General features: G+C 44.2%; 1 protein-coding gene across 3 annotated transcripts in view; it reads left to right on the top strand.

Annotated features, from left to right (window-relative positions):
- Window positions 1-12,748, top strand: part of VCAN (versican) — a 127,269-nt gene that overhangs the window by 5,988 nt on the left and 108,533 nt on the right. For all 3 annotated transcript variants that reach the window (XM_035100044.3, XM_035100043.3, XM_088652615.1), the window contains exon 2: window positions 11,852-11,918. In XM_035100044.3, coding sequence (XP_034955935.3) covers window positions 11,858-11,918 — 61 coding nt within the window. In that variant the 5' untranslated portion in view covers window positions 11,852-11,857. The remainder of the gene's footprint in view (window positions 1-11,851; window positions 11,919-12,748) is intronic.

Here is a 12,748-nt window from a genome sequence, read left to right as displayed (position 1 = left end):
ACAGCATGTTCCCCACAGAGCACAAAGGACATGTCCATGTGTGACCCTGTCCTACTGGAATTTGGATGGGAAATTATGGGCTCAGAATGACCCTCCACTGCTATGGCAGGGGGTTTCTAAATGCACGGAGATTCTCTTTCTACTTTGCTCCCCCTCCCACTTCTCCATGCAGACCCCGACTTTATACATAAATATGATTTAGTCATTAGTACTTATTTATCATCATGTGTTAAGTCCTAGTCTGCAAACATCACAGGAGGCCAATAAACACCTTGAAATAGGCAAGAGTGCAAAGCCAAATAGGACCCAGGGGTTAAGATGGATGCACTGACCCAGGTAATCTTCTCAGTAATCCTTGCCGAGAGAGATGCCAGGCTGGGAACTCAAGGGGGACCTGCCATTTGTCTGGGTGGACTGAGCCTCGGTGATGGATAGGCAGCAATGATGTAACCACTTGGGCAGATATGCAAATGAGGAGTCCTGCAGTGATGGAATGATCAGACAGTGCCTTTGTGTGGAGATGGGAGCAGTCCTCTTTCGTAGACTCCCTCCAGTTCCGATGTTGTCGCATCCCATGGCAGCCTATCAATGGCCATGTTCCCACTGATGACCAGAATGAAAGAGCTCTCTATATGGAGGGACATTCCAGGTGCAGGATTAGCAGGAAAGGAGACGGATGTCTGCTGCTGCTGCTGCAACGACATGAATGTTATGATGACTGCCTCAGTGTATGGCTATTTCTAGATGGGGACAGACTGTGATATGAATCAGAGAAGTTTGGCATAACGTAGAGTTCAGCATAGGACCCCGTAAGCAAGCCAGTATTCATCATCATTTGGTCCTCCCTGTACTGAAACAGGATGAACTTGTGGGATTGCTTTCACACACCTATTTATCCTCGGACCTTTTGAGATATCTCACCATTCAGGGATATCCCACACAATGTGGAAAAGAGATGTTTGCATCATGTGTTGCAGCAGAGAACACAATGCCATTTGAAGGGGACCTGAGTGCTTGCAAACAAACCTTGTGCAGCAAGGTGCCTAGGAGCTGGGCATTTGCTGTCTCTGTAAATCATAGAATCATGGAATTGTAGAGATTGAAGGGACCACGAGGGTCATCTAGTCCAACCCCCTGCAATGCTGGAATATTTCAAATAGGTTTCTCTTTTCAGAACTGATTATGTGCACTGAACAGAACATACAGTAGACATCTCTTTTCTGTATCATCTGAAACATCCTTCCTATTTCCTTTTCCCCCTAATCCAATTTTTGGGGGTGGGTGGGTGAGAAGAGAATCTCATCATTTTCAACTTTAGTATTTAAATCTGATCCTGCCTCCAGCACATTCATGTTTTTGCATGCCAGCCTTATTGCAGAAGGATTCTTACTTAACATGGTGGCGGCTAACAGGTGTCCCTGCTAATGCATTCGAAAGATCCATATTTCAGCACTTATGTAGAGCCATGCCTTTATGTGTGAGTTTGTGATGCAGAAAACAATTTATATCTTTGCACATTTTAGGAATATTTAGCAACTCAGCGATAGATGGGGGTGAATCCGAATAGTTTTATTATGTAGATTTTAAGATTCTTTTTAAAAACAGCTTTTTAAAAAGACTTGACCCACTTGAAGAATGGAGCGCAGATATTCTAGGACAGACTTTGTCAGCCCGGGGCCCTCCAAATGTTCCCAGCATTCTGGCCTTTGACTGTGTTGGTGAAGCTGATGGGAGCTGAAGTCCAAAACATCTGGAGAGGTTGAAGAAGGCTGCTCCAGGCACTTTAGAGGCTACATCTGCACCATACATTTAAAGCAGGATCGTAGCACTTTAAACAGGCATGGCTGTCCCCAAAGAATTCTGGGAACTGTCATTTGATAAGGGTGATGGGAGAGCTGAAATTCCCCCTAGCGAGCTAAATTCTCTGTGAGGAGATTAGGGTTCTCCTAACTCTCTGCACCTTTAACAAATGACAGTTCCCAGAATTCTTTGGTGGAAGCCACAACTGTTAAAATAGTATAATAGTGTTTTAAATGTCAGGTGTGGAGCTGGACAGATTCATTAAAATACCAATCCCAGGAGCAGTGCAAATTTTCTAGGAAAAAAGGTGTCTGAACTCACCACGAACACCATCCTTGTTCTCTTAGAATGGCAATGGTGCCCACCTGAGAGGTGCTAGAACCAGGGCTTTTTTCCAGCTGAAAATTGCTGGAACTGTACTGGCCTATAAGTAAAAGAAATCCAAACTCCATTGTAGAGCAATATTTTTATTAGGCCAACCAACATGCCATAAAATTGTGTGCAAACATCTGAGTTCTTCAGAACTCTTCATCAGACCAGATGCTGCCAGATGTTTCACCACCAGCCAACTCTCTCTCCCTCACACTTCCTTTGTTTACCATAGTATGATGAGTTATGGAGAACTCAAAAGCTTCCACACTCTTTTTGTGACATTCTAGTTGGCCTAAGGAAGGCATTGCCTTAATATGAATTTGGGGCGCTTTTTTTTACACGTTAGCTAAAAGGAGTGAGAGATTTCACCAAATGACTGTCCTTGGGCAAGGCATTCTACTCTTAAGAATATACCCCCCAACATTTCTCCAGTGAAAAAAGGGACTTCCTAAGGGAAAGCGGGACATTCCAGGATCAAATCAGAAACCAGCACGGCTTCTGTAAATCTGGGACTGTCTCTAGAATATAGGGACACTTGGAGGGTCTGAGTAAGGAACCCCTTTCCACCCACCCACCTATCCAAAGCAGGCCAAAAGTCTGCTAGGCTGGCTTGCCTCACAGCAAAATAATAATAATGCTGTAGAATTATTAATTATTATAATTATTATTAATATACCACACTATACCCAGAGGTCTCACAGAAAAAAAATCAAAACATAGAACCACAAAGTATATAATCAAAATATAAACAACAAGCCAACCCCTCCCCCCCAAGGTACTTCACCACATGGAGCCTCTTCTCTGCCTTGCTTACTTCCAAGATCCCAAGGGTCACAGCTTAGAGAGGCTCCGGCTCGTTCTGGTCCTCCAAATCCATGCTTCCAACTCTCACACCTGAACTAGGGTGAGCTGAGCCCAGCAGGAGAAGCATCAGCAGTGGTGGTGGCTGCTAAGAGAGGCCCAGTGAGCCCAGTGCAGAGATGGTGAGCCAGCCCCACCTGCCTGCCTGCCTGGCATTGGTCAGGCGCTGTGGGGGTGGCCTGCCCAGGCTGTGCTGCCCACCCTTCCCCTGAAGCACATGGGCTGGTGATGGGGACTCTGCCCCGGAAAGGCTAGAGCCGCACACAATCCGGTGGAGTTGAGTACTGCTGCCGCTGCAGGCAGTCACCACCTTGGCACATCCGGTGCTCTGTCGTGCCCCGTGCTCTCCCTGTGCCCACCAAAATCAGCCTCGCAGGCAATGTGTGGCCCATGGGCTGTGTGTTGGACCACTTCTGGTTTAGTTGGAGTCTCCTTTATTGTAATCCATTTGTTTGGGTCCTACCCTTTAGAGCAGGAACAAACTAGCTACAGTAGCTCCATCTGTGACTGAATGTTTCCTTGCTTTAGTTGTGGAGGGTCTCTGGCTGCATTCAGATGACACTTTATTCTGTGTTCTCAATTTCCTTATCGGATGATTTCTGTGTTTTATGTGCTCTTTCACATGTTGCAAAAGCAACTTCTGAAAATCTAGCGGGATTCAATGGAAGTTAAGCACTCATTTCTGTTTTAATTGCTTCCAGAAAAAAATCCATCCGCAACCTCGTTAACCTAGAAAATCGTGGGAGCTTTGTGCTGTAATTTTCCTATGGTTTTCCATGGATCGTGCCATGTGATGAAATCTGGGGCGATATTCTTGAATACAGTCCTTTCCTGACATTTTCATGGGGAAACAGAAGCCCACATGTGTGTAATGGTGGCAACATGTCCAGTGATGTTAACTGTTGTGTCACACCACACCTACTGAAATTCAGCATGACATAGCAGGACAGTATGTTGATGAAAAAGCCACAGTTCCATAACACATTGGGTAATGCAGTGTAAAAGGAACATTAGAAACTGCTATAGAAGCACTAGCATTGTAACCAGGAAAACTAATGCAATAATGCCAATGTCTGAATGCACTCTCTGTCTAATTAAGAACCCTGGAATATCAGTGTTTTGTGTGTTTTTGTGAGTGTGTGCAGGTGACAGGGACCTGCAAGAGGAGACAACTTTGAATTGTAGAGTTGGAAGGACCTTGAGGATCATCTAGTCCAACCCCCTGCACTGCAGGAATATGCAGCTGTCCCATATGGGGATCGAACTTGCAACCTTGGCATTATCAGAACTACGTTCTAACCAACTGAGCTATCCAGGGTCCATCCACACTTCCCCCTCCCTCACATGACTGTAAATATATGCGGTGGGGAGAATGGATATCTAGGGCTTGACTTCCCGACATCTTCTACACATCAAATCTGCACAAGATGTAACCCAATAATTTGAGCACAGCCTACCAGGCCTGCCAATAACTCATTTCTGCAGCTCCTGTCAAACAGCAAAAACAGAAGGTTGACAGTGGTTGGCTCCACACATGGCTGCTGGGCTTTTTTTTTTTTTGCTTGGTGAGATAGAAATTAGTCAGGCTTCTGCTCTGTATGTAGATCTGTGTGACACTCCTTGGCTTCTTCCGTGTGACACAAACCTTCCAGAGGTTTTCAGAATATGGGAACGCTTTTAGTATGGTGTGAAGAGACAGAAGCAAGGACCAAAGCGTGCCTTGGGGGGAGTCAGTCGTTTTGAGGATCTGGCAGCCAGTCCATAGCAAGCGATAATGAGCTCATCAAGAGACTGTGATTAATTGAATATGGCCGAAATTAACCAACTGTGAGCAACAGAGCAATTAATCAACTGGCAGTAATGTGGTGAAACTGGCAAAGTTAATTAAACCGAGAGGAGAATATTTAAGCAGCGGCATTTATGGTGAAACTAATCAGTGTTCAGCAATTAACGGTCCAGCAGAGAGTTTCAAAAGATGGGAGATGAGTTGATAGTGAACAATACAAAGTGCAAGTATATGTTAGGGTTGCTGCAATAATTTCAATCGTAGCTTGTTAGCTGGGCATAGGAAGGAAATGCCCATCGATAGGCCGTGTCGAGACTTGGGCTTTTCAACTTCACTAAAAACAAGTACTGTAACATGCCAGAGTGCCGTGGCTTCTCAAAGACTAAGACTACAATCCCATGCACAGTCACTAGTGAGCAAGTCTAGCTGCCAGTGTGGTGTAGCAGTTAGGTTATCGGACTAGGGCCTGGGAGACCACGGTTCAAATCCCCATTCTGCCATGAAGCTCACTGGTCAGTCAGTCTCACCCTTGCCTAACTCACAGGTTTGTTGTGAGGATAACCTGGCGAGGAGGAGAATTATGTATGCTACTTTGAACTCCTTGGAGGAAAGATGGGATGTAAATTAAACAAACGGAATGAATAAAATGACACTAACCTTTGTAAGCAGGAAATGGGAAGGCAAAACTACCCTGATATACCGGTAAGCATCAAAGTAAACAGTGCTATAGCCTTCTGCTTGAATTAATGTAGTTATTTGAAGTAGATTAAGCAAATCTAGCAGTAGAGGTTGTTTCCTGTTATACTTTTTCTACAATCTTGTTGCGGTACTTCAGTTCACATAAAATGCTTGGGGTAGGATTTAGCCATTAATTAAACCAGAAGGAACAACATCTGCATGTCTATTTTGGGGAGGATTAGATTAGAATCTCTGCAAATTTTGTATCTGAAAAAAGGAATAAGGCTCTTCTAAGTGAATAGAGATCCCCAGGGCTCTTTCACAGTAGCAAAAGCAGATGAACAGGAAGAGACAAGCCTCTGATAGACTATGTGGCCCAAGAAGCAAGGGTTTATTACATCTTTGATCACAACAAGAAGACTTTGAAAAATGGAGGATGGCGCAGGGGACATTGTTTCCTTCCATCAAGGAACAAACAGTTCTGACAAGCAACGTAAGGATGGGAAAAGTCACAGCTCTTAACCGACTCTATTCCTGTTCATTTTTCATTGCAAGTGCTCCAAGCTCAGACATGTTTCCGTCCAAGAAGCATCTCCTTGAATCTCTTTTGCTCAGATTTTTTTGTGCACACACTGGCTTGATAAGAGATTGAAATTGCAGCATGCTCTCTCAGGGCTATGCAGATGGTGGCTCATCTACTCATTGGTGGCTAGCTCATACATTACTTTTTCCAACTTGTAGCCCCCCCCCAAAAGTGTGCATTCATAATGAGCCGTAGCCACATGACATGAAAAGCCGTAGTTTATGGCTTATCATGATTGAGCAACTTGGTAGCACATGCTGCTCAGCCACTCCTGCTTTAAGCTTTGTTCTTGGCTTACTGCTTTCATTTTGTGAGAAACCATGAGCACCATTTCACATGTAATACTAAGGCAAACCTTATGGCTTGTTTCTTGCAGCTGTAGACAGGGCAGAGTGAAAGGAAGGTGATTGAAGAATGTGCATTAGCATGCTGCTCATTCATTGTTTGTTGCTTGCCATGGCTTACTGTGACATGCAAACCATGGCTTACAGTGACATTCGGCGTGTGAATGTCAGCACGAGTGATCAGCACGAGAGCCAAGAGAATCAAATGGATCATACCTATCATTTCCTCTTGTTCATTGAAAGACATAAGCAACTAAGGCAGCCTCAGTCCTGACTCCTGACTGGAAGGTGGCTTGAAATGGGTCTAAATCAGGTCTCTGGGCCAAACACAGCTCTGTCTGGTCCTAAGGACTCTCCACAAACTTCTCCACTCACTGGCCATGCTTGAATGTTTCTGCCTTGCTGAAATGCACCTTTGAGCTCAAAAATTGCCTCTTGCTTACCTGGATGAAGGTGTGTGTGTGTGTGTGTGTGTGTGTGTGTGTGTGTGTGTGTGTGGTGTGTGTGTAGAAACCTCTGACTTTGGAGTGGCTAAATGGTTGGACAGGCCCTGCATCTATGTATCAAAATTAAAGGTAAAGGTACCCCTGACTGTTAGGTCCAGTCACAGATGACTCTGGGGTTGCGACGCTCACTTTGCTCTATAGGCCAAAGGAGCCAGCGTTTGTCCGCTGACAGCTTCCAGGTCATGTGGCCAGCATGACTAAGCCGCTTCTGGCGAACCAGAGCAGTGCATGGAAATGTCGATACCTTCCCACCAGAGCGGTACCTATTTATCTACTGTACTTGCACTTGACGTGCTTTCAAACTGCTAGGTGGGCAGGAGCTGGGACTAAACAACAGGAGTTCACCCTGTTGCGGGGATTCGAACCGCCGACCTTCTGATTGGCAAGCCCTAGGCTCTGTGGTTTAGACCACAGTGCCACCCACGTAATTAGGTCACTTTAAAAAGCTTTCACATTCATTCTGTGTGTTCAGGATCCATCCAACTCCACTGGCAGGGCTTTGGCTTTCTTCAAGCTGGAACACGCAATAAATGTGTCTGTTAAAGGTGAGAGCAACCGTGTGAAAACAGGAAATTGTATCCTTTAAAAGCAAGATGAGAGAAAGACTCCTGAGTGAAAACTGGGGTGAAATGCAGACTGCCATTTAGGCATCTTCTCTTCCAGCTCCAACAAGAGTCTGCCATTTTGTCCAAAGGGCTTATGGGCACTGGTTAAAATGTAGACTCAAATATGGTGCATTTGTTCTCCCAGTATATGGCTAGGAATACAATTGAAAAACCAGTTACTCTGGGTGCTACTGCAATGAACGGCAATGTGTTACATCCAATTAGAAAACTACGGTAACTGAGGATAGAGGTTGGTCAACTGATATAGAGATGCAACGCAATCTTTAAGCTTTGGGGGGTCATGCTCCCCTCGTCATTTGGGCGTTACTCCTGCATCTCATATACCAACCTATTTAGCTTCTCTCCCTATTGCCAGCCATCGTTTTGCTTTTATTAAAGCACGTTTTAATGTTTTTCCTTCCAATGTTCTTTTGCATAGATTTTCCAAGGGTCAAGCCTTGGTTTTGTGTTTGTGCGATAATCGTGCGATTGAATCTCTTCACCACATAGTGTTTTCTTGCCCTCTATATAGTGCTGCTCGGAGAAATCTCTTGAGTCCATTAGCCGAAAAATTGGTCGGGTATCCGACAGAGGCACATCTTGCCTTCTTACTGCAAGACACAGACCTGTTTGTAACCTTGCAAGTGGCAAATTTTTTAACTTCTGTCCTGTCTTATAAGAGACTTAATGGTCTCCTATACGGAAACGGAAACTCTTTTATTATATCCTATCCCTGATTTTGTATATTTCTTAAATATTTTATTTTTTTCTATATTTTATTTTATTAATTGTAACCCAATTAGCAGTGCCTTGGTTGTTTCTGTATTTTTATGAGCTTAAAGCTGAAATAAACTGATTTGAGGTTGGTCAACTGGAACCATAGTTTTTGCACAGATCGTGCTCCAGGCTTTTCACCCTGGTTTCCATACGGAAAAGATCATTTCTGCCAGCTGCTATAGAGGGGTGTTTCACAGTTCCACAATTTCAACATTAACCCCATGTACTGCATACTCTCCAAGTGTTCTGATTTCCAAGGGATTTTTCCTGGAATTGCAAAAGACATCCTGGCTTCTGATTTGATCCCAGAATGTCCCTATTTTCCCTGCTGGTGCTGCTGCCACTGAGCTCAGGGAGGAGGAGGAGCTGGAACTTGTCCAAGCAGTGCTTGCAGTGGCTACGAAGGAGCATCCATGGCTGCCACTGCTGGCCTCCTCCCTTGGGCAGTTCGTAGCAGCCGCTGGAGAGTGGGCAAAGAGGAGGAGAGGCTGCCACCATCAAGACCCAGCTTTGTGTGACGTGCCGGCTCCGAGGGGCAGGCAGAAGGCAAGGCTGCCCTGGGTGGGAAGAAAGGGGGAGCAGAGGAGAGCAGAAGGAGTTTTGATGCTTTTTTAAAAAATGCTTTGTTCATCTGTGCCCAGTCTTGCCCCTTTCTAAAATTTATTTATTGGTGTGTGTTTTTCTTTTTTGTAAATCTATCAAATAATGGAGGTGGTGGGTCTGCATGCTGTGTCCCATTGATGTAGTGGTGCTAGCACTCACCCTTCTTCTGATAGGAAATGTTCTGCAGGGCGCAGGGACAAAAAATTGGGGCTGGGGAGTGAGAAATGTCCCTATTTTCATCTGAGCAATGTAGGAGGGTATGGTACCGGTACTGATCCACCAGAGGGAGGATTTGTTGTTAGACACCCCTGTTTGGGGGAATGCCTGTGCATGGGTCAAGGATCAAAATGGGGCTGGTGTTGATGTAAATAACTCTGGCAGGCAACACGGAAGCAATATGCCATGCTGTGTCTTGCAGTCAATTTTATTTGTTGTCTTGGTGTTAGTTCTGGTGGCAAGGAATTCTTACAGCATTACAACAAAAAAAGGTCTTTGTCCTTTTCATCCCTGCCAGAGACAACCAATGGTGTGAGGCGGGGATAGAGAAGAGGTAAAGGAAATTTGGAAAGTAACATGAACTTGGTGCACTTTCAGCAGCAACCTAGTATTCTTAGTTATATGCATTTTTGTTTCGATATTAGCAATTGGGCTTCATTTACTATGGACCAGAGATTTATGCCTCCCAAGTCCTAACTCCTGGTTTTCCAGTCTCTTGTCCATACCTATTAAAAACTGCAGTATACATAGCTGCTTCTCTCCAACACAAAACTTGCCCTTGTGGATTACCGTAGCAAAAGACCAAAAAAAGGGAATAGCCCATTCCCCTGAATAATAATAATAATAATAATAATAATAATAATAATAATAATATATTTATACCCTGCCCACCTGGCTGGGTTTTCCCAGCCACTCTGGGCGGCTTCCAACAGAATATTAAAATGCAATAATGCAATAGTCTATTAAACATTAAAAGCTTCCCTAAACAGGGCTGCCGTATAGCATCCCAGAACTTAAAAGACTGATCAAAGTGTCATGTTTTGGCAAAGCCATACAGAATTTAGGGAGAGACACGTCAAGACTTGTTCCAGCAGGGAGGAATTGCATTTGGATTGACTCGCGGGAGAGTGAAGATAGCGGGAAGGGCAGCTAATTGGTTCAACTCTTGAAATTCCGGTGTCAGAAAAATTATTAATTAGGAGAAATTTAGTTGTGTACCACCAGGTCCTTTGTTTAAGGAATCCCTTGGTTTTGCAGGCCTCCCTTAACTCAAACTAACTACCACTGCATTACTAATACTACATGACAGTGATGAATGTGGGCGATTTGTTTCCTGCAGTTCTGACCATGTTATACTGGAAATCTAAGCTCAGCAGTGAATGTGAAGGAAATGTTTTCTGGAAACACCATCATGCTCTTCCTCTGCTTCATTGTTGTTGCTAAACTCCAAGAGAAAGAGAGAGGAAGAAACTGATTGTCTTAACTAATTCCTTTCTCATTATATTCCTCATCATGTTTTCCCTGTCCTTTTCTCTGCCTCTCCTGTTCTGTCCATCTAGATGGGGCTGAAGGGGAGGAACCTGTACACCTCCAGATTTGGTTGGACTTACAAAGTCTTGTCAGCCCCAGGCAGCATGACAAGTGGTCCAGGGTGATGGGAGTTAGCAGCATCTCCAGGTTCTCCATCCCTGATGTACATAAACCAACAAAGCTGGTTTCAGAATGTGACTATGGTGTGATTGTTGTTGTTGTTGTTGTTGGGTTTTAGGTTTCAGGCTCCTCTCATTTTCCCTGTAGTATAAAAATTTCAAAATAAAATATGCTCTTTTTGTGGAGTAAGTAAACAAGGAAGTGGTGAGATGGGAAAAAGGGAAAGTTTAGGCAAAGTCCAGAACAGGGGTAGGCAACCTAAGGCCCGGGGGCTGGATGCGGCCCAATTGCTTTCTCAATCCAGCCTGTGGATGGTCTGGGAATCAACGTGTTTTTTACATGAGAAGAATGTGTCCTTTTATTTAAAATGCATCTCTGGGTTATTTGTGGGGATAGGAATTCGTTCATCCCTCCCCCCAAAAATAGTCCGGCCCACCACATGGTCTAAGGGACGGTGGACCGGCCCATGGCTGGAGGCAAGTGGCAGGGAATCCTAAGTAGTGGACCCAGCACAGAACTATATTTAGCCACAGTTTATAAGGTGCTTTGTTGGTGGACTATGAGTTTCCACTGCTAAGTACTATTTGAAGGGAGAACCTTTGCCTTTATTGGAGGGTGTCAGAACGTAGATGCAGAAGTATGAAGGTATCGGACCATACATTGAAAGCACATGGCTTCCCCCAGAGAATTCTGGGAACTGTAGTTTGTTAAGAGCACTGAGAAGTGCAGCTCTGTGAAGCAAAGCCTACAGCTCCCAGGATTCTCTGAGGGAAGCCGTGTGCTATATAAGTGGTTTAAATGTATAGCATGAAAGAGAGAGCTAGTCTGGGTTTCACCACCCTTGACACATGGTGAATTAGAGCACCTGAAGCAAAAAATGGCAGAGGGCTGTCCCTCAATTAAAGGATATTAATTAATCACAACTAATCAATCAATCTCAATAATATGACTTTTAATTGATTAATAAATGAAACTGCCACTTATTTCACTTTAGTTTTTAGGTTATACACACAGCAGCCTTAGCAGGCATAATGAGAGGAGAGAGATTCCTCGTAAGTGGTTATGGGGAAACGTTTGTGTTTATGGTGCTTGTCACTTGCAGTCTGTGTGACTAGGATGGAAAAGCACCACTGGATAGTACCACTTGTCTAAAGAGCTAGAATAAAGACAACAAAATAGCCTGTAATTTGAGAAATATATATAATTACCAGATCAAGTATTTACTTAGAACCTTTTATGAGACCACAGCAGAGTACATTTAATTTATTTTGTGTTTTCATTCTTTGTAGGTCAAGATGTTAAAAACTCTCTTATGGATGTGCTGGACTTTAGCCGTAACAGGTGCACTTCACAAAGGTAAGGACATTGTGGAGCAGGAATATTTGCTGAAGTTGGCTTCTATGAGAATTGGAGAAGTCGTCTTGATGTTTTTTGGCAGTGGGAACATGGCAATCATTCTGAAGCAATTAGTCTGACCTCCATAACTTTAATGTCTATTTTTGTGTGTGATTCTTTTGCCCTGATGGCGCTTAGTTACACAGAAATGAAGGAAAATATCTGTATATTTATTTATTTAGGGTTGCCACTTCCTCCCCCACCCCTGGACAGGGTTCCTATGCGCCTTTAACAGCTGCTTGACAATGAAAAGAACTAAGGAGTAAAAGCTGGTGCTGTTATCAACCTATGATGTTGGGGGAAAGAAGCATCTCAGCACCATGCAAGAGCTAGCAAAGGTCCAAGAGTTCCTGCTGGGAACCGAGATTCTTGGATTATATTCCCGTGGTGAATCAGCCAGCGAGAGAGCACTCTGTTTCCTATGTAACTGCTAGTTAATATTCTGAATGGGAGCGGAATTGTCAGAGGTAGCTGTGCCTTTAGGGAATGGATCATGGAACTCAGTAGCAGAGCATCTGTTTTGTAGGCGTAAAGTCCCACGTTCAATCCCTAGCTTCTCAAGGTAGGACTGAGAGACAAGCCTGCAGCAAACCTTGGAGACCCAGAGCCAGTCAATACCAAGCTAGAAGGATCAATGGGTTGGTTTCCTATATTCCTATGTTGTTCTTCAGTGGCACAGTACATGCTTTGCATGCAGACGTTCCTAAATTCCTCCAAGTAGGGCTAGGAAGGACTATTTTCTGAAACCCTGCAAAGTTGTCGTCAGTCACTGTAGCCATTGTGAAGTGAGA

The sequence above is a fragment of the Zootoca vivipara genome, chromosome 10, assembly GCF_965207765.1.
Source record: "Zootoca vivipara chromosome 10, rZooViv2.hap1.1, whole genome shotgun sequence".
Taxonomy (NCBI): Eukaryota; Metazoa; Chordata; class Lepidosauria; order Squamata; family Lacertidae; genus Zootoca; species Zootoca vivipara.
This window is presented reverse-complemented; position numbering and strand designations above follow the sequence as displayed.